This window comes from Athalia rosae, chromosome 7 (assembly GCF_917208135.1).
Source record: "Athalia rosae chromosome 7, iyAthRosa1.1, whole genome shotgun sequence".
In the NCBI taxonomy this organism is placed as follows: Eukaryota; Metazoa; Arthropoda; class Insecta; order Hymenoptera; family Athaliidae; genus Athalia; species Athalia rosae.
In genome coordinates this window covers 557144-584291 of record NC_064032.1, presented here as the reverse complement: position 1 = coordinate 584291, position 27148 = coordinate 557144, and the positions used below count along the sequence as shown (strand labels likewise).

Genomic DNA, 27148 nt, shown 5'->3' with positions numbered 1-27148 from the left:
TTTTGTATAAAATTAATATTTATTTATGTAATTCAGTTTTTACATAATTTTTAAAAACTTAACGACGATTCTCATGTTTATAATGATATAATATTTTCTCGACGTACATGTATAATGCGTTTTCTTTCAATATTTTTACTTTCTTGGCCGGTGTGTGTGCGCGCCTCTTACTTACATTATTATCATACAATTGTTCGTATCATATTTATTTCTCAAAATCGCGCGCAATCGGTCATCGATACGATAATAATTACTAACTATATAATATAGTCTGGTGACAGTCCTCGCCAGGAGTATGGATCGCAGATTTCCGTCAAAAAAAAAAAAAAAAACAAAAAAAAAAAAAGAAACGAAGAGAAATGAAAAAAGTGTAACAAATAAAATAATAAATTAAATAAATAATCGATGAATAAATAATAAAAATAGAAAGAAGAGAAGAAACGAGTCGGATAAATGTGATAAAAATTGACAAAGGGGTGCGTCGATCTTTGAAACGATATAGGTGTAAATATCGCATGTTTATCATTGTCGTTAAAAATAACTTTCGCGGTCCTTAGGAGCGCTGGATATCAGCTCGCGTCGTTTCCAAACCGGTGCCGTGACACCGCCGCGAGTATTATGCGTCGGGAGGGTGGGCGTCGTTGTCGACGCCGGCGTAGGGCTCGTCATCGACGCGACCGGCGTCGACGACTTACCCGCCAGGGTTTCGGCGTCGGGTATGTGCCTCGTCTGGTGCCTCGAGTCGGTGTAACGTCTCTTGGTATACTTTTTATTCTCATTCGTAGCAGCCGACGACGAATTAAGGTTCGTCGACGGGACGACCGACTGGGACTGTTGACTCGGTTGGGACACCGTCGAAGGACTGGGACCGTCCGGTCTGGATATGTGCAACATCCTCTCGATGTCGGCCGTCTTCGACCTGGGGAGAACGCGACGTAGAGAGAACCGAGGTATTCTCGCGGTGAATGGTAATATTCAATTTGTCCCCATTTTCGTTTCCCTCATTTTCCTACCTACTCACCTCAACACAGCACCCCCGATGCTCGTGATACTCGGCGTGTAAGACCCGGAGGAATTCCTCGAGGCGACGCTCTCCGGGAGGGAGGGTGACGGCGTCGTCGTCGGCTGCGGCGGTTGGGCCGCGCTGCTCTGGTTCGTTTGACCGGTCGACCTCGATATTTGCCTCACCTCGCTCGACGTGGTGAAGGAGACCCTCTGGAGAACCGCCTGCTGATCGGGTATGTAAGAAACGGCCGTAACCGCGCTGTCCGGACTAGCCGGCGGACTCGACGCCCACGAAGGCGGTGAGCTAGGCGGCTGATCGCCGGACAACGTGGCGGACGATCCGACGGCGCTGTCGCTACCGTGTCTGCCGCCACCTGACGAACATGTCACACGAATTGAATCGCCGCAAGGGATACGCGGTTATTCGATATTTATAAATTGAATTTCAGCGGACCGACGATACCTTCGCTGCAACCGGATATCGAACGTTGACGCTGCCTCCTGGGCGGTGCGCAGGGCTGCCTGGGTCCCTCTTCGATGTAGGGAATATCCGGATCGTCGAGATTCAAGGTGAACGCACCGCTCATAGGAATAGTCAGACTCGCCGTTATCACCATGGGGGATGACTTTCTCCTGAGATCCGCGGGATCTTCGCTGGATCCGCTGTCGACGCTGTTGCTCCGAGCGTTCTCGTCCTTTCGACGACTGCCGGGACGCTTGGGTCGCCTAGGTCTGGGCCCGATGTCCCCCCCGACACCGGCCGTCTGATGGAGGCATTGTTCCCGCGTCCAAACACGGCGGGACGCCGCGGGCGCCGCGCCTTCCTCCGGAAACGTTTCCGCCTCGCTGCAAGGGTCCACCTCGTCACCACCGCATTGCCTGCGCGTAGAATCGAGCGAGGAGAGAAAAGAGAAGAAAAAAAAAAAGGGAAGAAGAAAGCAAATAAATGAATCTGAGGTATCGCTTTTTAAACGTATACGTTATTTCCGTCGAATCGTTTATTTTTCTACAACTTACTCGTCCGCTCTGCGCGTGAGGGCGGCGTCGAGGTCGGCGGGATGGGTGTCCATCATGTGGAGGTAAAGTTCGTCCAGAAGTGCCGCCGGTACGGTAAATAAAACCGAACTGTGTTCGAGCAAAGCTCGGACCACGTTTATCACGTCTATGCGTTCTTCGGCCCTTTCAGCCGAGACCTCCGGCCTGGTTTGCCCCGGTTTTACGCAGTGCAAAATATTCGGCGCGAACACCTGCGTCGGGACAAAATGATGAGGTGAAGAAGGGGGTAGATTTTAATCGTTCGTTCGTTCGACGAAGGGGCAAAATACCGTAGCTAGATTTGTAGCGTCCATTTTGTTTCCAGCTACCCATTCTCCGCTTTCGTTCTTGTGGTCCTCGCTGTTCCCAGCAACTTCGCCTAGAAAGTTGAGCAGAGCCCACAGAGTGTCGCGATTCGGAGCAGGCAGTAACTGAATGAGATGTTGGAGAGCCTCCTGCTGAAGCCGCCTGTTTCTTATCTCTGGAACGAGATGGAAAAAGAATTCATCCGACCCTCGAATCTCGGCGAACCGCGTTTCGCATCGTCACTCGGGAAAGCCGACTTACTTTGCGTGTGAACGAACGCCTGGTAAAGATCCCTGCAGAGGAGGGGATCCGGCAAATCCCGAAAATATTCCTTGAGGAGCGCCGCCACGTCGTGCGGACACTGATCCACGCCGATTTTCGACTCCCGTCCGCAGTCGAAATCTTCTCGCAGCTTGAACGGTATAAATTGAACATCGGTGAACCGTGATTACCTTTAGCGCCCGTCGACTCCCCAATTTTCTCACCTGTCTTACTCTTTTTTTCGAAGGTGACACCCGGAACACACCGAGGGTGTGGAGGCCGCTGTTCTCGATGTGTTTTATGCACTGCTGGACTATCCAGGGCACCGAATCCCATTCGCCGGGGGTCCCGCCGCTCCCTCCGCCGTCGCTGAGTTCGAGCATACCGGAATCGCTGCTCGTCAACGCTCCACCTTTCGAAGGTAAAGATTCGCAGGAGCCACCCTACGTAGAAATATGCGATATTTTCTATCTTTCGTTTCCAATCGACACGGAGTTCCGATTATCGTCGAATCGACGAATCGAATTTTGAAAAGAAAGGGACGAAAATCGACGAATTTCCATTGCGAAACCGGCAAGCGTTTTTCTGCATTCGTTTGCGCGGTTCTGCGGTACGCATACCTATATATAAAATCTTGGCGCGCGATTTTACGGCGTCGTACTCTAAATAAATACTCTTACAAAATTAAGCGATCTTAATTAATCCGACGATAAAATTAGCCGCGTTGGCCCTGTTCTATTTTCGATCACCGATCCGTGACGTGGCGAATCGCCTTCGCCGTGACGCGGTCACTCCACCTGTACGCTGTTGAAAAAAACGCGCGGGATCCGACGCGACACGATGCAATGCCGCGGCGTCGAATTCGTATTCGCAGACGGCGTGCGACGATCCTTTGACCAGCTGCCGCCGTCGTGCTCGAAATCGATCGATTCTCCCGTTTTGCGGCTTATCTCTCTCTCCCTCCCCGTATTCCGCCCCCTTCGCCGCGTCGAGTCGACTCCAGGGGGTTTATTCGGTTCCCGTTAGCCGAGCCGTCGAACGTCGATTTTAAAATACACGGTAGAGAACGACGTCGTCCTCGACGGTATCGCGCTCCGTCTGATTGACGTTTTCCCACCTGTCACGTTCGTTCGGATGCTATTAAATGGTATCCGTACGCGCGGAGGCGAGACGTCGGTGCGATTTTCCAATTTCCAAAATGCCAATGAACGCGGATTTCTATAAACGATCTTGATTCTCGTCACCCCCTGCAGTATTAGGTGTACGCGTACATACATCACGTACCATGTATACCTATACGGGTATACTACCTCTGGCCGTACAATGTACAGATTTATTCATAGATTCGTTTGTATTTTGACGCGTCACGAGAACGACGAACCAACGACACGTTGACACGGAATTTTTCATACGGCTCAAAGAGCGTATGCGTTATACGTTTCCAAATGTCATCCATACTCGAACTTTGTCATATTTATTACCTACGTACGACTCTCGTTTTCTAGTAGATAAATTTTATTTGCGGACGATAATCGATTCGGTTCGCGATGCCGATCGGCGTTCAACCTCGTTCCAATTTGCGATGGAAATGAAAGTAACGAGCGAAAGAAATGAGCCACATTTCCCTCGTCGATCGCGTCATTTAACGGGCGTTTCTAACACCCCGACGATAGCGTACCGAAGATTCGGTGACGAGGTAGTTTGCCAAATTTTTTGAACGACCCGCGCCCACGTTCGCATTACGTCGTTATCGACGTGTACGGATGTATTTTCTCACGACTGTTCTCCCTCGGAGGTGGTGTGAGGTATCGACGACGACCACGGTGATTATCGTAAATTAATATAAATACCTCGTCCGTTTTTGCAGCGGCGGTCGGAACTTCTATCAAACTCGTGAAACTGGCTCTGCTGCCGTGTCTGCTGTTTCTGGTCAGACTTCCGACGTCGCTCGCTTCGCCCGCAGCCGCTGCTACCCTCGCAATTCTGTCGTTCTCCAGGCATTGGGACAAAGGAATACCAAAGACCAAACCTCCGGCCGATTCTGTGGGATGAAATAACGACGAACATTGTCACAAACTTTCCAGGGACCCCGACAGAGGTAATTCGAAATTATATTCCACGCTCCCCCTCCTTCTTCTTCCCCCCAGCGCCATTTTGTTTTTCATTTTTTCCTCCCTTATCCGTGCACGCGTTTTACTTCTCCGACAAACCGAAGAAAGTACTTCGCTCAACTTCGGATCGTCGTGCCAAGATCACGTAATCTACGACGAATACCTGAGCCTCGAGTAAAATTATATACATCTTTGGGAATCGGTGGTTGTTGCATCGGTCGTTGGAAAAGTAGAGAAAGTTTGATCCAGAAATCGTAGAAAGAATCGGAGAAAAGAAAATGGCAGCTTATCGCAACGGCGTATCAGGCGAAGGAAATATTTCATACAAGGTGTGTTGTTATATTTATACAGAAAATATCGTTGGCTGCGAGGATATAACGCGTACCGATCACGTATACACCTATGCGCCGAGGTATACAACTGGCTGAGCGAGTAAAAGAAATATAATTTCTATTATTAGACGGCATCGGTAAACGTGTATAACGGTATATTATCATTTTTCAGATTCAGAATTGAAATAACAACCGCTAGAAGATGAAGAAGAAAAGGAGAATCCGGGAGAAACCGGTCGCCGTATCCCACAATTGTAACGATATCGTGGGACGATTTCGGTCGCCATGGGATCAATCTCGACCGTGGCGATAGCCCGAGAAGGGTGAGGATATATTAATTAGAATATCGAATCGACCGAAGGGAACGCTGAGCCTGAGTGGACGAGGGTATATTTTACCATCGGTATCCGAAAATCTACGGACGTTGAATACGATCCTTCTTCCCACACAGAGAGAGAGATACGCGTACGAGTATATCCCGATATAGAACGTAATCTGGGACATCGACGGTTGCAACTTTAGAAACTCAAACACCGGCAATAACGGTAATAATAAACCCAGTTCGCAACCGCACCCCGACGATTTCCCTGAAATTGAAAAATTGTCGCCTAATTACCCGGTCGTTCGATGATTCGGCGAGACAACATTTTTAAATAAGGGGAGAAAAACTTTGCCCCCGCCGACTTCTTCGCTCCGTCGAAATCTTAAATGGCGTAATAACAGCGAGTGCCAGTCGATGGTCTTTCCCCCCGCTAACGATCGCGTACGCGTCCCGGACAAAATTAAAGAGATTCCCGGCTCGGCCGTCTAAAATTATATACACAATCTGCAACGCGAGAAGATGTGTCGGTGGGCGGTGGTTGCGGCTGCATACTTCCATACGCATATCTCCGTGTACGAATCCTTAGAAATATTCGACGCGCGTTCGTTTTTGCGATAGGTAGAGGAGTGCGAGTGTGTCGCGTTTCTCGTTATAACGTGTCCGGCGATGTTACGGATATAGAAATCGTCGGGTTTATTCCCGTTGAAACCCACGTTGTTGAAGTGGGTATTCTACGTCAATCAAGAGAATCTCTCTTTGCTACGCGGTCACTCACTTCGTGTACACCTAGACGCGATTCGAACACCGCGCACGCCGATGCGCTTCGTCACCTCGACTCTGCGAATAGCTCGCAAAATTTCTCTCGGCAATCGAGTGCACCTACGTAGAGAAGTACACGCGCGTACGCGACACGTGTGATATCCGATCGATTACGAGTCAATAATTCTCGTTCCAGCGACCGATTGTACGCCGTTCGAACCGACGGACGGTGGGAAATGATTCGCAAACGAGGAGGTGAAACGATTGGGGGAAAAAAAAAAAAAAGGACGAAAAAAGAGAGAAGAGAAAAGCTCGGGCAAGCGTGACGTACGGTGCGGTAGATGCGGAGCGAGAATCGTTCGGGAAGCCGCGTCGGTCATTAGGATGGTATGCGATAAAGGCGGGAGTCGCCTCCGGTATCTATTTAAAGAAATTTATATATAGGCCTACTTTAGCGGGATTTCTATCTTTCTCTAATACGTTCACGAGACTAAATACTATCGAGTCACGAGTATTTCGCATATTGCAAAAGCTCCGACCGATCGTAATCTAACTTATACCTACGTACTATCGGTTGTGTCGTGTAAATAGACGCGCGCGTGTTATATCTTGCAGAAAAACACCCGCGCACGAGTTCCCCGAGAGAATTATACACGCTATGAGCTAAAACTTTCGATCTATTACGCGTTCGCACGTCTGCCCATAGTCTGGTTTAGATATCTTTTCATGTCTGGCATTCTCTCAATCTTTGCCTATATGCCATCCCTGAACCTGCACCACGATTACCCGCTTCGTTATATACCGTACACATAATTTCGAGATGCCGCCACCCGACGATTTTCTCTTTCTTTTTTTTTTACTTCATTTCATTTTATTTCATTTTACTTGACTCAATTTCAAGTCGTTTCGTTCACCTGTCGGGGTTCCTTCGATCGGAGATTTTCATCTCTCGCGTCGACGTCTCGAAACTGGTATGAAACAGAGAAATCATCAACTCACCTTTGTCCTTGTCCTCTTTCCCCTTGTTGTCGAAAAAACCTGTTGTCAGAGCTTTGCGTTTCAGTAGATAAGCGCGACGCTTGGGCTTCGCCGATACCGAACCCCCCAACGTTTCTAAGGGGTGAGATAAAACAATACGAAATCGTGAAAAATTACAACGAATTCGAAAATTGCATCGCATTCGATCGACACTGTACTCGGCAAAAATGAGAAAAACAAAATCAATGAATAGAGAAAATGAGGAGAGAAAATTCTTGCACAGTCGATAGCGTTATTCACTCGATTATCGTGATCATTATTATAAATATTATTGTCGTTCTTATTATTATTGTTATAATCTTTTTATTTTGGTGAAAATAACCAACAGCTGGCCGGCACTCAGGCTCGGTGTGCATAATAAACGTATAAATAACACGTTTATAGTTTTCATGCGTCCGTATAGTACGATATGGGGCATTCCACGTCAAACGCGACCACTTTTTCCGCGATATTTTTTAAACTTGATCAAACTTTTCCGACGTCTCGAGGGGTCTCAGAAACCATGCTCAGACCACTCACATATCGGAGTAAAAAGTCCAAACTTCTAGAAGCTATGATTCGAAGTGCGATTTGCGATAGAAAAATGTCCTACAATCAATTTTAATCATAAAAAATTAATCATTTTCTTAATTGGGTTCAATGTGCTTTTCTTGCGTATTTTGATCTCGGGAATCCGAATCCGAAAGACAAATTGATCTATCTGCAAAAATGACCGAGTTATCCCCATTTTTTCGCATTCTTTGGCAATCCATGCATGGGTCGAAATATTCGAATTTCTCGATTCACCAGCAAACCCGAGCTTAGCTGGAGTCAGGTAGCCACGGGCGAGGGGGTTTGTTGTGGGGCGTGACCTCTGCTCAGCCCCGAAGGTGACGTCTCACAACAAAACCCTACGCTGCTAGCTACCCTGACTCCAGCTAAGCTCGGGTTTGCTGGTGAATCGAGAAATTCGAATATTTCGACGCAAGCATGGATTGCGGTGAATCAAAGTGGGTCTACGACTAAACCCAATCGATATGTCTTATAATTTTTCTGCTCCCAACAGCGAATAATTGATGATTACTCGATCGATTGCATGAGTAGATGATTTTGGCTTTCAGATTTGGATTTCGAAGCTGATTATACGTGAGATTACTCTTGAAAAACCAAAAAAAATTCGATTTTTGAGCAAAAAAAAAATCATTTTTTTAATTGGGTTTGATATGCTTTTCTGACGTATTTTGACCTCAGGAATCCGAATCTGAAAGAAAAATTGACCTATCTCTAAAATTGACCGAGTTATCGCCAATTTGCAGCTTTTTGGGGTCAAAAATAAAAAATTGATTCTTTAGTCTATTTAAATGTAATTTGAGCTCAGGAATCTGAATCCGGAAGAAAAATTGATCTATTTTGAAAAATAACCGAGTTATCTCCATTTTTTCGCATTTTTTGGCATAAAAATGGAGATATCTCGAAAGGAAAAAATCGTAGCTCAATTTGGACAACGGATTCGTGTTCCTGAGGTCAAAATACATAAGAAAAGTGCCATACGATCGATTTTTAAAAATAAAAAATTTTGGCCAAAATTTGAGATTTTTCCAAGGGGTACCCCTTACGATTTTTTCAAATTTTGGCCAAAAATTTTTATTTTTTAAAATTGATCGTATGGCACTTTCCTTACGTATTTTGACCTCAGGAACACGAATCCGTTGTCCAAATTGAGCTACGATTTTTTCCCTTCGAGATATCCTCAAATTTATGGTAAAAAATGCGAAAAAATGGGGATAACTCGGTCATTTTTGCAGATAGATCAATTTTTCTCCCAGATTCGGATTCCTGAGCTCAAATTACATTTAAATAGACTAAAAAATCAATTTTTTATTTTTGACCCCAAAAAGCTGAAAATTGGCGATAACTCGGTCAATTTTAGAGATAGGTCAATTTTTCTTTCAGATTCGGATTCCTGAGGTCAAAATACGTCAGAAAACCATATTAAACCCAATTAAAAAACTGATTTATTTTTGATGATTAAAATTGATCGAGGTATCGCCAAATTTTCGCTTTTTGGAGCAGAAAAATTGCGATATCTCGATGGGAAAAATTCGTAGCTCAATTTACTCGATGGATTCCTGTTCTTGAGACCAAATTACGTTCGACGTGGAATGCCCCGTATACGTAAATATGTATACACATAAATATACATATGTTATGTGTAAAAATAAAGTGATTGTTTTTCTGATTTCAGATTGAATTTCTTTCTTACCCGTAGGTGGCCTGATATGGACCCCCAAATTTAAGGCCTGCAATTTAGCAACAGCCACTTGACAAAGAACGCGTCGTTCTACGTCAGAAAGTGCGCGTAACGAGGTATCTTGAAGAGTGACGCGTCTTCCTCCTGCACCGGCCCAGGTACATTTTCCCTGAACAATTTAAAATTTGAAGAAAAAAAACGACAGAAAAAAAAAAACAGGTATCATTATTACAACTAAAAATGTATTGCGTTCAGGCAATGTTACGTGAAAAGTTCTTTTTACTTCAAGGGTGATCTCCCGACAGATTATCATCGTTACTCACTTTATTTCGGAATATTATCAATATTTTTATCATAATTATTTTTCTTTGTTATCAATTATGATCATTATTATCATTATTATTAATTTCTTCGTGTGTGTGTGTGTGTTTGTGCACGCGTAGAAAATGTGCGACGTCATACGCACGAAAGGCCCGGTGTGAAAAAGTTCGCCAGAAGTTTCTTACAGTTTACACTTAAAAAAACACCACACGTATCCGTAAGCGAACTATTAACTATCGACGCTCTTTAACCGGGGGGGGGGGGGGGGGGGGGGGGGCGAGTGAAAAAAAAAAAAGGAAAAGGAAAAATGAAAAAGAAAAATGTAGGATCAGCGCCCACTTCAAACAAGCACGCAGCTTTTAACGGTCATAATTTTTTTCGACGATCGTTATTCTCGTTATAATTATTATCTTGCACAAGATCGTTTCTTTTTCCCGTTTTTTTTTTTTTTGTTTTCTCAATTAATTCGATCGTTACGAATTACTCACCTGGGGTGTCCAGGTGGAGGGTTGATTCGAGGTACGCGAGGTGCTTTTACTCCTTGATCTCCATATTTTTTTAGCTACCAATCTGCTCCCGTGGTGGACCACGCTGCTGGACGATTTGCTTTTCTGCATCGCTGAGCCACCTGAGGAATTCAACGTCGTCATAGCGGGTGAACCTGGTGCCGAATGTGGCTTATCTCTGTTAGAATTGGAACCGTGCAGTAAATGGGATAGGAAGGATTGATGATGCTTCGGTGTGGAAGGGGTCAATTCTTCGGATCCCAAACCGGCGTCGATGCTGCTCCTCGAACTCGCGTTGCGACTCCCCGGCGACGTAGTTTCCTGATCGGACAGATTGTCCGCAGTGGCGACGACCTCGTACATTTCACGGTAATTGACCGCCCAGTTATCGTCGGTTTGGCTACCCTTGCTATTGCCATGATCGTCGGAGGGACTCGTTGTCTCCGCGTATTTACCCTTGATGTTTCTCAAGTTTCTGTCGTAGTTCACCCTCTTAAATCTATCGACCTTGTCCGCGTCCATTGACTTTTTACGCGCCATTCTCAGGTAACGTTTTATGGTGTCGCTGACGGACGGGGACACGTCGTCGTTGTCCACGCTGCTTCTACGCCTCGACGATCCCGATCCTCCCTGGCCGGATGTCGTTTTGCTGCCGTGATGATTGTCGCGATTCAATTGATCGTCCCTTTCGGACAGACAGGTCTCCAGCACGCTCCTCGGGATCGGATCGGTCTGGACGGCCTCGTCTACGGGACCTCTGTCCATGCTCGGACCTTGGACCGCTATCAAGGGCGGAGGGGAGGCGAGGTCTCTTCTCCTCGGTAGCCAGGAATTATCGGCCTGCTGGTCCCCGTCCTTCTGGCTCCTGTTGGCGGAGTTGAACAGCCATTGGGAGGAAGGGGACGCGTAAGCACCGGTGGATCTCGGACCCCTGAAACCCCTGGTGCACCTCAAATCGAAGTACAACTTCTCCAGTAATTTACGATCGGTCAGGATATCCGATATCACGTGATCCCGGTTCGGGGATTTGCTGTAATAACGACTCAGGGTGTCCAGCAAGGACTTGTGAACGTAGTCCCCTTGGTAAGGTAGCATAGTTTTCGAAACTTCTTCACCCGACGCGACCCCTTCCTTCGAAGGGTCCTGCCGTCTGCTCCTGCCTTCGGCCATTATCAGGTCGAGATGCTGCTGGAGTTTGTCGATCAGATTCTGATGATCGAAACGCGGCTCGTTGCCGTTACCCTGCGAAGCGTCCCGACCGCCGGATCGTCTCGCGTTCCCTCCGGTCTCGGCACCCTCCCAGTCGCTGCGCATGTTCAGGTACTTTTGCAACATGTCGGCCAACGCCTTGGCCTCGACATCTTCCCGTGGGACTCTTCTCTGCGTTACAGGAGTCGTCGGAGTGCTGCCGCCGCCCGGTGGGATATTTTCACCCCTGAGCCAGTCCCGTTTCATTTTCGTTATGTCGAATCTACCGCCCGACGTCGCCTGCAGAAGAAAGCCCGGACTCGGCCCACGCGCTTCGAGATCCGCCTCGTCCGCGGAACTCGCTTTCACACGGCAACTTCCACCTTTCCCGTGCCTCCGCCTCCTGTGGGTACGGAATCCCAGCGTACTCGGGTAAGAGGCCTTCCTCAGCAGCAGGAATTTCGGTTCCTTTTGGCATATCTCCTGAAAGTATTCCTCGATCTTTGGAATATCCTCTTGACGATTGTGAACACCGTCGGGTATCAATTTTCGACCAGCGTCGGCCATGTAACGCCAAGTTTTTCGCGTGAGCAGCCATCGCTCTTTCGTCGGTTTCGTTTGACGCTTGGCTCGTTTGTCCCTGGAAGTCGGGGTCGCGGTTCTCGAGGCTCCCAATCCTGCGGCCTCGTTGCTGTCCCGACGCGATTTTCTCCGAGCGCCGAATCGCTCCGCCATCGTTAAACCTCCGACCCCGTCCTCCCTTCTCGCTACGCGCACCACTTTTGAATAATTTCCGTACAATCGCCGCGATGAAATTTCAACAATTGTCGTTCCAACGATCGACTCCGCACCTCATACAATCCATCCGTGTTACAACATCCGCAGCCCACCCTACGCCAGATCCTGCAACGACTCCCTCGTCGTCGAGGACATAACGATGAAGAAGACGAATTATTATCGCGCCGCTGTCGTCGAACATCCACGAGAATACATCACCGGATCATCGCCGTTCGTTACGTTCACTTCCCCGCGATCGATCGTCGAACAGGAATTACATTTCATCGCTGTGCGTACATTTTTATGCAACATTCAAATCATCCGCACAACCGGATTTTCTTTATTAACAATAATTGGAAGATTCGCAGAACACATTCGTACGGATATATTATCTTCACTTTCAGATTGTATTTTTTTAAAATTCCCTTCACTCGTGAATCACATCACCTGCAACCGATGGGAGAACTGAACTTGCACTCGCGGATGTTCTAAAACGGTATGCTTTCTACGGATCGATCGACCAACTTTAATCCTCACTATACTTCGGTGATCGTTGGCATCTCAACTCGTACTCGTACGTCTAACATCGGGCAACCGTCAGACGTCGTCGTATACCTGATACGCCCGTTTGTTGATAACGTCACCGACGACGGAATCTCCGCTGTCTAAAGAAGAAGACGACGACCGAGAAGAAGAAGAAGAAGAAGAAGAAGAAGACGAAGGAGAAGAAGAAGAAGGAGGTGTCAGCGCACGATGCACCGCAAGTACTACAGGTGTTGCAGAAGTTTTACGGGTACGTCGTTATTTTTCTTTATGAAAAAAAAAAAAAACAGAAAACAGAAAACAGAAGAGACAAACGATTTTCGGAATCAACTTTTGAATGCCTCGTAAAAAAAAAAACTTGTAAAGTTTTGATGGGTCGTGAAATCGTCGGGTGTTCCAAGACGACGTCGCGGCGCCGCGTATCTTGTTTGCGTTCTATTATTATTATTATTATTAATTATGTTCCTCCCCGTTTTTTCGATCACCAAAATTACTGCGTCGCGGTTCACCAGGGGGTGATGGAGACTGGGAGAGGGTGGAAAAAATTGGAAAAAAAAAAAAAAAAGTAATCGGTACTCGTGAAAAATGGCAGCACTTATTATTCCATATTCTAAACCCGTGTTGCACGGTCTGAGTTATCTTGCAAGTGTTTCTTTAGAGCCGGCAAGGTGGAGGCTCGCCAAGGTACGCGACTACTGCTCGCAGGGCGCCGCGACGTCGTGGACGCTCTGTGTCTAAAAGCGTCTCTGGCCCTCCCCTTAACCGCTTTTCCGCATCTCTCCTTGATTCCATCGTCAGCCGGGAGTGCTTCGCGCGCCAGGAACCATTGGGCCTCCTCTTCTAACTCTTTTTTTCTACCTATTTACTAAAAGTTTAGAAACCACCTTGGCCAACGCCGACGTCCATCGTTCGAGATTTTATACACGTACGCGCACACCCGGCTGGTTTATACATATAGCCTCGAGGCGCACCGAAACGATTCTTTTTGAATCCATCACGATCTCCATCCGAATATCATCGAGCGCACCTCCTACCGAATCGCCACCTGTATCCGACCGTATCTGCGTACACGCGTACGTATAAAAGTATACGTGCGTGTATATTTCAATTCGGCTAGGTCTATGAAACTAGTTTCTTGACAAATTGCGACAAATGCCCGCAATTGATTGGCAAACGATCGGGACGGTGACAACCGAAGGCGTCGTTTAACCGTTTAGAATGTCGTCGGCCGACCGTTCGCTGTAAAAAATATTATTAATAAATAAAAATATAAGAAGGGGGGGGGCGAGGGTAGGCGATCTCGAATTTATACAGCCGTGCTACCTATACATCGTCTCTTTTCACACCCACGCTCGCAACGATACCCACCCCCATGTAACACGTCGAAACCTACGACACGCGCGCACACCTGCGGGTGTACGAAAAATATTTCACCCCCTTCGCGTATTCTTGATTGGGAGAAAAGAATTTCCGGTAATTTATTTATTCGCTCATTTTTATCAAATCTGAGAATCCTTGGGAGTCTTTCACTTCTACTTTATACCGCGGTACACCTACTGTACGCGTATGTATAGGTACGCGCGAATCGCGAGGCTGTTCTAAAAAGTTGGAGAAATATAAAAAGAGAGAGAATAAAATAAAACAGAAACACGTTCAACGTCATCGATATACAGCCGTGTAATCGTAATGCGGACCGACGCGTGTTTCGCCGAACATTAGTTCTCTACTTGAGTTATTTTTAAATTCCAGCATCTCATTTCTCAGGGGGAGCGAAAAAAGAAATATTTATAATAATAACAACAACGACAACAATAGTGATAATAATAACGACCGTTTACTCTGACAAAAGTCGGAGCAGATAATACACGAACGAATGATTCTTTGAGCTTTTCCACGTGGATTCCAAACGTACAATGCGAATAATATAATAATGCACGAAAGCTCCTGGTTTTTCTTCGTCCTCATTCTGCTTCATTCATTCCCTTGTTTGCTCTGATTCGTTAATTAATCCTCGTTTTTTTTTAATTTTTTCTCCATTTTTACAGTAAAAACTGTCGACGACGATCCGTCACGGCTGCTGTCGATGAATAAAAGCGATGAAATTTCCCTCAAAAAAATATTCAAGTCACGCGATCCTTCGGGGCGAATACATGCGTATACCTGCGGGGGTGCCGCGAAAATATGATAATACGATGCGGCGTCAAGTGAAAAAGAACGTTGCCTGCCGAGGGAAATTATTTTTCAACGTAAGTAAGGGGCCGAAACCAATCCCGGATGACGTTAACTCCGCGGAGGATATTGATGAAATTATCGAAAAGAAATTGTTCCCTCTTTTACTTTTCCACCTTCTACAACTTTTCTTTTATCTTCTTTGGTTTCCTCACCCGATTCTTTTTACAGGGTTTCGAACGATGCTCTCGCGAATTTCGAATGAATGAAAAATGGAGAGAAGGACCACCGGTGGCTGATTCGAACCGACCGAATCGTAACACAAGGGATGTAAAGAATGAGGATAATTGAATGAGGAAGAACGAAGTGAGAAGAAAAAAACACAATGTGACGAACGTTGTGCAATCGTTGTTCCAAAAATACACCCGCTACACCATATGAATATACCGTGGAGGAAATTCGGCTAGGTATACATAGGGGGACTGGAGGACCAAGCGCCGCCTGCTTATGTACGAGGATAGGTCTCATGTCCGTACATCTGCTGTGTCGTTACACACACCTTTTTTTCTTCAATTTTATTTCAGGACGAATTTTTGGAACGCCGATGGAAATATGTTCGTCGTGCGCAACGAGAGGTAGTGGCGAAGGTATTCAGGTGCGAGTACATCCACCCCAAAAGGAGAAGAAAAAAAGCAGAGAGAATAAAAATGGGGAAAAAGCACACACCGGGAGCGGTGTAGAGTTGCCCGAATCCGCAAGACGCCTACCGCAAACTATAATATTTGTGTTATGGAAATAGACAACCATATGCTTCGTAAATGGATCAGTTATGTGTAGCCATCGGGTTCTTTAAACAGTGAGCTGCCCTGTTCCCGATCACCTATGTATACATATTGCATATATCTATACACAGATATATGTAACGATATCTTCCTCGTTACATAGGTATGTATACCTACTTGTATAGCTCTTCGTATATGCGGTATACGCGAAATTTGAAAAAAAAAAAGAAAAAAATGGAAAGTGAGAAAAAAATGGAAATCAAAATCAACCCCATTTAATATGCGGTATAAATTATACGATGAATGAACGATCGTTGAAATTTTCCTTCATTCTCTCTTTTTTTTTTCACAGATTTTGTATACATATGTATTATAAATATGTAAGGTTGTACATCTGGATTTTTCATATATAGGTAGAATGAGAATAAGTCGCGCGTCGCGAACTGCTAGACGTCGTGGCGTCCCTAAAAGAGACGTCGTTTCCGTTCTTTCAAAATCCACCGATCACTTCCACACCCTCAACGATATCCGACGACGAAGATGCGTACGTGGATCTATGCATACATGCGTGTATTCACTATGGGTATGCATGTGTTGGATTTTTACATAATTGCAAGGCACCAAAGTACACGGTGTAGTACATGTACGTATACACAAGTATAGATATTACGTAGAGAAGGGAGACGATATATTCGGCACGTGCAGCTTTTTATTAACGTTATATATTCTAACGACGGATGTAAATATGCACGATAATATTAAACCCTGTAATTCCGTGATTCGACGACAGTGACGTCATCGCGCGATCATTATCTGAGAAACACGTGTAGCATATATAATAATACATGTGTACGTAGAAATGGATGGTATAAACGGTGTTCGTCATAGACACCGCCATCTTGGCGCGGAAAACGCGAAGAAAAAATCAAACGAAAGAGAGGAAGAAAAAAAGGGAAAAGAAAAACCAACGGTAACATAAATAGGACCATCTCATCGGTCGCCAATGTTATTACTGGTTATTTTTGTCAACCAAGCATTGTATAATATACAATGAGAATAAGTGGTTTCTTTAATGGCGAATATAATTATATGAACCTGCGAACTGCAAATGTTGGTTGTCAAAACGTTTGGCAAAACCACTGAAACTTTACTTATACATATGTATACATACATACATAGGTATATATCTATACAGGTCATACGTATCTACATTCGATAAGTTTAATGATTAATCAATTGGATATTTATTAATTTGGTTTTTTTCTTTAACTTTTCATCAGAAATTCCGGATCGTTCGAGTCGATCTACGATCTATATGAAACATCGCCCAGATGCCGATACATATTATTATTATTATTATGTGGTGCAGCGTGGATATACATGGATGTATAGTCACTTAACGCATCGTTATAACCACTCGCCGTCACAATAAACAAGGGGATCCTATAATACGACTTAGGAAAGTCAATAAACTTAATTATAGCCTGACATTGGACATTATACGACATTTCGGCTATTATATCGACCGCCGCAATCTTTGAGCGATTGTAAGCGGCGACCTTTATGTACCTATACTCCACGATCTCTGCAATATACATACGTGTAACGTATATGCATTTGTACGGTCATCCGTTTGCGAAGTGCACTCGTGCAGATTTACAGGAAGGAAAAAAAGAGATCCACGACGCACGTACGTATATTTTGATGTGGGAAATGGGTGGTTTTTTGGAAATGTATATGTATATGGTATATAATTCTGATTCAAAGGAATACACATGCGTTGCGACGAATGACGAGTGACCGTCACGTGAGCGTACCAAAATTAACGCAGCGGCCATTTTGGTATTTCTGGCTCGATTGTCTGGCGAGAAATAGACCGGTGAATATAACAGCGGATTAAAAGATGGCGAGGGTAAGACACTGGCGTACGACTGTAAAGTAATATAAACCCCATCGTAACACGTTCCATTGTCTATAAATTATCTTATACTTATACTTATGCTGTACGTTATGCCGTCAGTTATTTCAACTTATTTTTTATACTCGTTTATACAGGTATACTTTTTACTCTGCATTACGATGCATGCGTACGTACATTACTGCAAGGGTTTATCAATTAATATTGCAGGACGTGTTGAATTTACGACTGAAGAAATTCCACAGCTATGGGTGCCGAGAATCACCCCGCGCAGCGGGAACGATATCAAAGATTTTATCACCCGATACACCATCGAGTCGCAAATGGGATGAACTACAAACACCCACATACGGGGATATGACACCTAGAATTCTAATCCATTATCTGCAAGCCCAGTGAATTCCGAAGATTTAACGTTTCATTTTACGACATAAACTGTAGGTAGATAACGCCTCGTACCCCGGCGATATTTTATTCTCTACACGTACGAAAATTGTTCTTTTATTTCTGGTTTTTATCCCGTAGGTAATAAGGATCAATATTTGACGGACGGTTGGAGAATGGCAAACTCGGTAATGCATCCGAAATCTTTTCATTGTTATGTGTTTGAACGAATGATTTTATTTTTCAAATTTTTTTAATCGACAGTTCAACGTGCGAAATTTTTTCGACGTATCCGCACGCATTGATCGAATTTTACAATTACATTTCGAAAATGATGATCCGATCCGATGTATATAATATGGACGCCGTGCAAAGAACAAAGTGTTCGTTTGCAAAACTTACAGGGTATTGGAAAAAAGGCGAACGAGCGAAAAACCAAAAAAGAAAAGATGGAAAGGAAAAGAAGAAGAAAAATCGCAAATCAAGAGGGGTAAAAAAGGTATATATCTTTGATGTGGCAATCGTTGAATCTATTCATCTATAAAACTAGGATAGTCTGGGGCGATCAGCGCTGCTTATAGTGGTTATAAAATACGTGATTATTTTTAGTCGCGCAAAAATATCGCAAGGCCGCCGACGCCCGTGGAAGAAGAAGAAGGCGACGACGCCGACGTGGTGGTAGTAAAGCGTCGACGGATAATTCTTGGCTTGATACCGATTTCCGAAACTTGGTGGTGGTTATCGGTACGCATCGTTCATTGGTAGAGTAGGCAGAGAGAACTTTGAAACATCGAAGCTTTCGAAGAGCTTCCGTCGTAGGTCGGCTGCGTCGCTACCACCTGGCTCTAAATCTTGAAAAGCTCGCGGAAAATTTCACCGATATCTCCTGGCTTTCCCGGTAACACGACGGACGGTAATACAAGCCATTCGAGGTAACGATTATTCAGAACCGCCGGTTCTAGAAGAATTTTCTCTTTTTTTATCCACTCGTTCTTTCATTCCATTTTTTTTTTTTTTTTTTCTCTTCTCCTCGATCTTTAATTCTGATTGCAAAAACTTCGACGTTAGCTCTTGTTGAATTTTATATTTTTTGGCTACTCTGTTGGCTTTTTTTGGAATTCCCATTTTTCGTACGAGACACAGATTTCGAAAAATCTAACCGCATCGTAGAGAACGTTTCAAATTTCATGTTCCTCGCTCTGTTTTACGTTTTGCAATTTAAAAAAACGAAACATCCGGTGCCCAGGATCGATCAGATAGAAAAGAAAAAAAAATAAATCCCCGAGAAAAAGTCTCACGTGTCTCGTTGCTACCGATGAGAAAGAAAATTATAATGGAAAACAAGTAAATAATACTTGTTACAGGTGTTCGACTGTAAGAAATTTTTTCACATAATTTGCACGCACGTTATAGGTATAGGAATAGGTATTATCGGTATAGGTACGCGTATAGGGTGACGTAATTTTGGCTAGGAAGCCAAAATTTATGTACAAACAGTGGAATAAGCTAGAAATAAATTTTGTCTAACACTGTATACGAAACGAATCCACCGACCCGTAACGTGTTGCACTTTTAATTTCGCTACACGCGCTAATTGTTCTATTTTACCTCTCGGTGAACGAGTGTGATACAGCTGAAAAAAATTAGTCAGTTCATCACCTCTATCTCGATTGTAGGGAAGTTTTTTTTTCTATTCCACGAGTTTCCACGCGTATCGCGATAGTCTTTCGAAGATATAGGGATGCGTAGGAAAACCCGGGAAAGAGAAGGAAATAAAGAACGATCAATTGTGACGTAACGAGTGGAAAATTCGTTGATGATTTTGAATCGATTCACGTTTATATTTGATATTAATAATCATCGGTGCGAAATACCCGGTGGTAGTGGCCGATGTTACATTTATAAGAACGACGTCTGGCATATAAGTTGAATCGGAGAACGTGCCGTTATAAGCATCTATTTCTGATCGGGTTATACACCCACAGTCGACAAGCTAAGGCTGACGTTAGTTCGACGTCTATCTGCTTTCATTTATACAAAAAGAGCACGTGTTCGATGAAAATTAATGGCGATGAATAGGAGACGAGAGTATAGAGGAGGAGAGGAAAATGAAAATTATACTCGGACCACTTGGACGTACGGTATAACGGGAGGATAATGCGAATCCCTGACGAAATTCACGGCAATCGTAAAATCCTTGGATAGAATTTTTTTCGTTTATTGCTTGGGGTCAACCGAGTGCAACGTATATCCGTCGTCGTATCGTTCCCAATTGCGTTCGAAATTCAGCTAATTTCGTTTTTAACGCAATCCAGATTTCATTCTTCGGCGAAAGTAACAATACAGATGTAGATGTGGAATAGATATCAACTTTCGCGCCACTCTAAACGAAAACATGCCAAATTCAATTTTCGTTCCGAGTAATACCTGCCAGCCGGTTGATTTATTATCATCGTTATTTCACGAGTAGATCGGACATTGTGTGTAATGAGTGAATGGATATTAATTAGAACTGGCATACAATTCCGCTAGGATAAGCTATCTACGTCTTTTCTCTTAGTTTTACAATAATTATCGTTACAAAAACTGACATCGACACTTGCCATTGAATATCTTTTTATTATCTCATATACATATAGTGTACGTATGAATGTATTCTTCAATCGCTGTTACACATAAATGAAAGAATAATAACGATAATATTCTTTTATTCTTGCAGCGGTCGTTATCATCCAGTTTCCGATCGCATCGACGACGAACTTTCCCAGTTGGCGATCCGAATTCAAATCGAAATTCGAACGCAGGATCCGAATGAGGAGTGAGGAAATAAGGATCGAATTTATCTTTTGATTAAGGATTACCACACAACAACAACAACAGAGAAAAGCAAAGTATGTAGAACGTGCAAATGGTATTTACGTATGCATCATATTTCCATCAAGGTACAGAAATCTATAGATTAAGTTGGAGGAAAGCATTGAAAAAGGGAATCCAGTTTAAAAAATTGGAAAAAAAAACTAGATCAACGAAGAAGCACAGAGTAGTAATTGAATAATTCTCACCGATAATGTGGTGGTAGTTTTCGACGAACTGCGTGGTAGTTTGAATTCCCATGAGTGCCAGATTCGATTGTACGTATAGCATACATACATATGTACAATTGTATATACCTATGTATGTTGTACACACGTACACAGATATAGGTACGAAAATACACGCATGTGTGATATCTATATATATCCTTGCAGTGCGTTTCCCTCCCTTGTCTCGTTATACGTACGAAATGCTTTTTATTTGTATCTGTGCACGCGTTTAAAAGTACATCACCAGCGAGTATGTAACGAATAACTACGTGCACGAAAGGATCACTGTTTCGAATCTCGGCACAAATTTCTTTTTAACAATTTCCAATTACACGTAAGATTCGTAGGGGTTTTGAGGTGTTCGGTCACCTAGGCTTCGAGAAGAAAAAAAGATACCAGTGGAACGAAATGACGTTCGCAATTCACTGTGTTACAGAGTTAAAAGTGGAAGCTCACGGACAAGCGTCGGTTTAACTTTGATTTCCCACATTTTTGTTTTTTTTTCTCTCGACAAATAATCCCATCGGAATTAACATGTTTGGAAATATACGTGTCACATTTTCACAGGTTTTGGACCGTCAATTTTTCACCGGGGAGTTTTGGAAACAGGAGAAAATAACGAGTCGATTCTTCGAAGCTTCAAAGATACCGGACGACGAGATCGGGCATCGAAAGGTCACTGCACTGGTTACTACAAGGTAGATACGGTATAATGACATGCGGTGATTGATCTCATCTGCAAACAATATAAATTTTCGTTGTTTTAACTCGTTTGGTTTTATTTTTTTTTTTTTTTGCTTCGATCTCACGTGAAGAACTGTACTCGGTGTCGTACTCGCGTCTCACGAATCACCACCAACGGCACAACTGGATCAACTTATATCACTCGGCACAACGGAGAGAAGAGAGAAGAGGAGAGCGAGCTTGATTCAACGATGGAATTATCGGTAATACAAACAATCGGCGTACAACAAACGCATAACGCTATCCAAATATGCGACGGGGGTGTATTTATGCACGTGAACATCCAACATCCATGGATCATGGATTTTGGTTTTTTTTCTTCTTTCTGGTTTTAACGAACGTTTCGGATAACGTGCGTGCGAACGATCCCCCCCCACCACTGAGTACACTTTGTTTTCTCGAAAACAATGTTCGAAGCTCGAAGAACGATCGGCAACTGGGCATCATCTGCACTACTGGCTTCTCTCAAGAGTTTCTCTTCCATCGGCACACCGCTTGCTGCGGGGACGCCGACTATTTTAAAACCAATGTCCTTCCAACGCTACCTAAGCCGCGACCAATGTGTGGTTTACTAGTTATACCGAGCCGTCAACGTTTTTGAAGGCTTGGCAGACGCGACATTAACGAATAACTATTTTGAAAATTAAACGCCCTTTTCCGATTTCCTGAGAAATTGACTCGAGAACATCGTGAAACTACAGCGTTTCCAACGGTTGTCAAAAGCTCGCGATTTGTACAATCCGAACAATCGAGTCGCCGAATAACGCGACGGTTCTTTTCTTTTATCTCCTTTTTCCCTTCGTTTCGAAGAAACCAATGTTTCGGAATTAATCTTCGTCAAAGAATTACAAATAATTTATCATCAGTTTTTCATGTCAGCGATGTTCCGAATATCAACCGGTGAACGTAGGCGGTGTTTATTTTAATGTCAGGATTCATAAGTACATAAATTATCGAATGATATGAATGTCTTTCGGTATATACCCACTCACGCAGATGTATATACTTTGAATTTTTGTTTCAGAGGTGAATGATTCAGGAAGGAGGCGTTACGCGTTGCGTACAATTTTAAGATCCGAATCATGTGGATTCGTCGAATGCTGCGATATCTTTTTTCCGCTGCACGATCACGACGCGTCGCGGGTACTTTCCCATTAATCACGGTCGAAGTCCGGGCGCATATTCAATCGTCAAAAGGAACAACGAGGGACGAGAGTATGAGAAACCGAGCAGATCCCCGGAACGAGCTGAAAACTTATGGACGATGCCCAAGTTTTATTATTTGCGCACACGGCGGTTTCACGCGTTATACGGTAAAATAATATGCGGAAAATATTACGAACTCGGGGAAAACTCATGGATCCAACTACCGCCGACACTCAGGCGGTACAATTTTTTAAAGGCCGTAAGTATACCTTGACTTGTGCGAACAAAATGATTCCCTCGAACGCGAAGAGGAGACGCTAAACTTTGTTTTTCACTCAGCTGGCCCTCGAACAGGTGGCGTCGGGTCAAATGCGACGCATTCCGGGCATAATGGACACTCGGTGGGATACCTGTTAGGGTGAACGACTTTCCGCGCTGCAAAGATCATCACGACGAGTACGCGTCGGTTTACTGCCAGATTTTGGTTTGAACGTACGTACGGACACAGGGTTTATATTTAAGTTACTATAAATTCTACCTCCGATCGTTTCTCATTAGGAGAGGAGAAGGAACACACCTCTGCGGGCATGTCTGAAACAAGGAAGAGAAGCGGAGTCTTCGGTGGCGCGAAGATAACGTTGTACGTTGTACGTTGGCAAAACGTACCCTGCCAACGATCATCGAGCTCCGTAGCCTCCCTCGCACTTGGTCGGGATAGACCTAGTGACGTCACGCTTCTATTCGCGTTCGTGGACAAGAAACACTATCTTTAGATCCCACGCCGAGCAAGTTAGGCAGCTTGTCGGGCGATCCGAGACCACTCTCGATACCTACATATGTTCTTATTAGAATATCACCGCCGATATTGGCAACGGATCGTTGTACGTTCGAACCTGGATAACGGCTTCGGATTATCATCCGGTAAAAATTTGTCAGACTGACCAACGTCGTCGTACATTCGAGCCGGAGTTTATCCAGACATCTGGAAGCAGTCGAACGACTACCGTCAAAAGGAAAGAAGGTCATTCGTCGTTGGATGACGCGAAAGTGAATTCCCCGATGGAACAAATATTCGAAATAATTTAACCCGCCCCATGCCGGCAAATATGGTTCTTACAGTCGTCTACCATGGCAGCACTTGCGAGTAAAAACACTTCGTTCAACATTTCGTTGAACCTTCCGTTAATTATTTCCAAAATTCTGCTACGAACAGAGAAACGTCGAATAATTCGAGGGTGAGGTGTACGTTGATAGGTTCGAGGAAAGAATTCAGACGCGATGTTCGTTCGACTGATAATTTATTCATTGACTGTCGATACACTGTACGATGATGAATTTTTATGAACATCGGATCGTTCGACTATTGTTTCGGGAGAAATTGGAAATTCTATTTTAACTCCAAGCTTCGATTGCAGATAAGAGTATATCTCGACTAGTATTAGGAGTAGCTTGACCCAGTCGACACGTTCGTGTCGCTGAGGTCATAACTCATGAATCATGTGAAAGCAGTGGCTCGATCGATTCGGAAAATACTCAGTTCTTCCAGGTGTATTATCATGTATTTTGGGATCAGGAATTCAACGAGTAATACCTAAGTCTTTGCTACAGAAGGCGAAAAAATATTTTATTTTGAAAACGGAGACCATAGCCTTCGTATTTTTTCGATTTCAGGACCAGAGATCATAATTAATCCTTGTTTTTTTTTTGGTTTTTCATATATTTTGAGTCCAAAAATCCGAATCCCATCACCAAAATAATTCATTTATCGAACTGATCGAGTGATCGCCGATCTTTAACTGTCAAAAGCAGGGAAGTTGAAATATCTCGATAGCTCCAAGTCTTGGCTCACTTCATTCGCCGGATATGGCGAATCAAACCATTCAAAAATATTTTTTAGTATGTTCGCAGAACCGCAGAATCACCAAGACCCTAGTTTTCCGTTTTTTCAATCTTTGAATCAATTACGAACTCTAGTTCCAACATTTTTAGCTTTTCCACGTATTCTAAGCTCAGAAATATAAATATTCTACATGAATTAATTGAATTATCGAACTGATGAAGTTATCGCTGTACTTTACCGCTTGAAAAAACAAAGAAATTGTAATCAAGACATAGCTCTCGGTTGTTGTAAAATTTTGTGATTAGATTCCTGTATGCGAATCAAAAAACAAATCACTGCCTTGTCATCATTGTTTAATTTTTCCCTAATTTTTCCCAGTTTTCCCTGATTTTTTTTGAATTTCCTAATTTAATTTTTAATTGATGCATCTTTTCAAGGCCCGGAAGGCGCCTTATCATATACGAATAGATTTCGACCGTCCTAGATTCGTTCCCAATTTTTTTATGATTTTTCATGATTTTTAAAAATTTTATATAATTTTTTATAATTTTTTATAATTGTTTCCGATTTTTTCCAAATTTTTTAAAATTTCGTCGCCTCGGAGGCAGTCGTCGTTACTTTTGTGGTTTCCCACAAACGCTCGGAGGCGATCGGGATTCTTCGGTTTTCCTCGGAAATCGGAGGCGGTGTCGTTGATTTTGTGGTTTTCCTCGAATATTTGGGGTCGGTCAATACTTGTGCGGGTTCTCTCGCCCGGGAAAAACCGCAAAAGTATTGACCATTATACCTCTCTTTCACGCATCACATTGCCTGACGTCAAGGGGCAAGAAACTTGGGATTTTAGTTCACGAAAATTCCGCCACATGGCGCTAGCTGTATCGGCGAGTGCGGTCACGTGACCTGACCACGTGACGTCATCACGTGACCAAATAGGGGCGGACAATTAATTTACCGCGCCCGCACCCATCCAGGGGCGGCACAAATGAAAAATATTTTTAAAAACTGGGAAAAAATTGTTAAAATTCGGAAAAAATTAGAAAACAATTAGAAAACAATTAGGAATACACCTGGGATGGTTTGACTCTGATTAATTAACCGGAGATGAAGGAAAAAATCTGAATAATTCTGGAAAAATGGGGAAAAGTAGGGAAAAACGAGAAAATGAAAAAGACTCACAAAAATTGAACTGTGTAGTATTCTTCTGTATTTTTTCAGCATCAAAACATCATTCTGACACTCTGAAATTGAATTACAACCGAAAGTAATCGAGATAATCAAATTTATTAGCTATTCCAAGTACTGAACTAGCGGCAACTTGATTAATTTGACAAATCACTTAATTCAATCGACAAATTCAGCTATACCTAACGTCAAACGTGCTCGCCTAATTTTTTACAATATGTTATAGGTAAACTGATCTTTGCATTTCAACTTTAATTGTCAAGGTATCCTCCTCGGAGATACTCATCATGAGAATTGATCTAAGTTTTCTGAGAGTCACCAAGTATAAACCCCTGACGATTGAATGAGACGATTCTTCTGCTCGATGGCTGAATATATCAGGTTTTCGTTATCAAAAATTATCAAAGGGAAGCTTGACTGGAATTTAATAATTATGACTATGTATTATCTTCGATTCGATAAATCAGCATCTGTTCAGGATATCTAGACCGTGTATGCCATAGATTGTACTCCCTACACTGTACTAACTTTTTGGTCTAAGACTAAGGTATGATTCATGGAAAAATAGTGAGCGATGGCATCAAGTTACAACTGTATAATAATAGCTGAGTCTTGCCTTTTTGATAGGCTATGCGACGAGTCGCTGTGGATCAGGAATGGTATTTTCACAATTCGCACAGTTATTCTAGATGTAAGCGCACTTTGTTTGAAAGAAACTCTAAACCTTTTTAACATTGGTATCTTGTGCATCGAGGAATGAATGAATGTTGATGCTTGATGACACCATATTTGGATCCACATGTTCCGTACACATTGGACAAACTTCTTCACTTTCGATGATTCTGCAAAAAAACGAAAATAACTGTCAACACCTCTGACAAAAAATAGAAACAGTTTGCAGATGGATAATGTGACGAACTTTGGAGAAAAATTCACAAATTCTTTGCCACAGAACTAATGAATCGATGCAAGAAATGAAAAAGAACTGGGAGCCACTCACCGCAGGAACTCAGTTGCGATTTTGGGAAACTCATATTGTAGACAAACTGTAAAGTCTTCTTTGAGAAGGTGACGACCCTGAGTAAGAATAAATTTCATTGGAATTCATAAATTTCGCAACAAAGAATTATTATTTCACACCATGGCATAGATATAGTTAAACTATC

At 43.5% G+C, this 27148-nt stretch overlaps 2 protein-coding genes and 2 long non-coding RNA genes across 20 annotated transcripts in view; 2 read left to right on the top strand and 2 right to left on the bottom strand.

The window, feature by feature from the left end:
* LOC105683888 lies at nt 1–12155 on the bottom strand. Its single transcript, XM_012396857.4, has 11 exons — nt 10209–12155; nt 9412–9568; nt 7131–7244; nt 4458–4648; nt 2832–3050; nt 2608–2758; nt 2331–2521; nt 2023–2252; nt 1469–1884; nt 1022–1379; nt 1–919 (listed from the first exon to the last, which is right to left on the bottom strand). Exons 1-11 carry the CDS (start codon nt 12147–12149, stop codon nt 532–534), a joined length of 4356 nt encoding a protein of 1451 aa, XP_012252280.2. The 5' UTR covers nt 12150–12155; the 3' UTR covers nt 1–531.
* Nucleotides 2604–10419, top strand: LOC110116876. Of its 3 annotated transcripts, none has more exons than XR_007279499.1 (6): nt 2604–2766; nt 2855–3028; nt 4475–5047; nt 5223–5373; nt 9394–9557; nt 10283–10419. It is a non-coding gene; the product is annotated as an uncharacterized LOC110116876 (long non-coding RNA). The 3 variants fall into 3 exon arrangements; XR_007279500.1 differs by lacking the exon at nt 10283–10419 and having other exon boundaries at nt 4475–4705; nt 4823–5047; nt 9394–9530; XR_007279501.1 differs by lacking the exon at nt 10283–10419 and having other exon boundaries at nt 4475–4705; nt 9394–9530.
* Nucleotides 11413–26952, top strand: LOC105683889. 11 transcript variants are annotated; one of them, XR_007279496.1, is made up of 18 exons: nt 11413–11546; nt 11618–11846; nt 12596–12984; nt 14780–14980; nt 15135–15412; nt 15488–15848; nt 16099–17375; nt 17453–17597; nt 17814–18040; nt 18129–18175; nt 18252–18486; nt 18597–18919; nt 20707–20878; nt 21638–21768; nt 21886–22017; nt 22839–23219; nt 23300–23452; nt 23519–25144. It is a non-coding gene; the product is annotated as an uncharacterized LOC105683889 (long non-coding RNA). The 11 variants fall into 11 exon arrangements; XR_007279491.1 differs by having other exon boundaries at nt 11508–11846; XR_007279495.1 differs by lacking the exons at nt 11413–11546; nt 11618–11846 and adding an exon at nt 12347–12480.
* Nucleotides 25982–27148, bottom strand: part of LOC125501811 (WD repeat-containing protein 19-like) — a 130681-nt gene continuing 129514 nt past the window's right edge. For all 5 annotated transcript variants that reach the window (XM_048658715.1, XM_048658714.1, XM_048658713.1 and 2 more), the window contains 2 exons: nt 26983–27059; nt 25982–26824 (listed from right to left, as the gene is read on the bottom strand). In XM_048658715.1, the coding sequence (XP_048514672.1) occupies nt 26701–26824; nt 26983–27059 (201 nt within the window). In that variant the 3' untranslated portion in view covers nt 25982–26700. The remainder of the gene's footprint in view (nt 26825–26982; nt 27060–27148) is intronic.

What these genes read in the sequence shown, in the direction of transcription:
- LOC105683888 (XM_012396857.4), bottom strand. Translation starts at nt 12,149, where the DNA reads ATGGCGGAGCGATTCGGCGCTCGGAGAAAATCGCGTCGGGACAGCAAC. An exon ending in CCATATCAGGCCACCTACGG is followed by an intron (nt 7,245 to 9,411) that starts GTAAGAAAGAAA and finishes CTCACCCCTTAG; the next exon opens with AAACGTTGGGGGGTTCGGTA. An exon ending in ATCGGGGGTGCTGTGTTGAG is followed by an intron (nt 920 to 1,021) that starts GTGAGTAGGTAG and finishes CGTTCTCCCCAG; the next exon opens with GTCGAAGACGGCCGACATCG.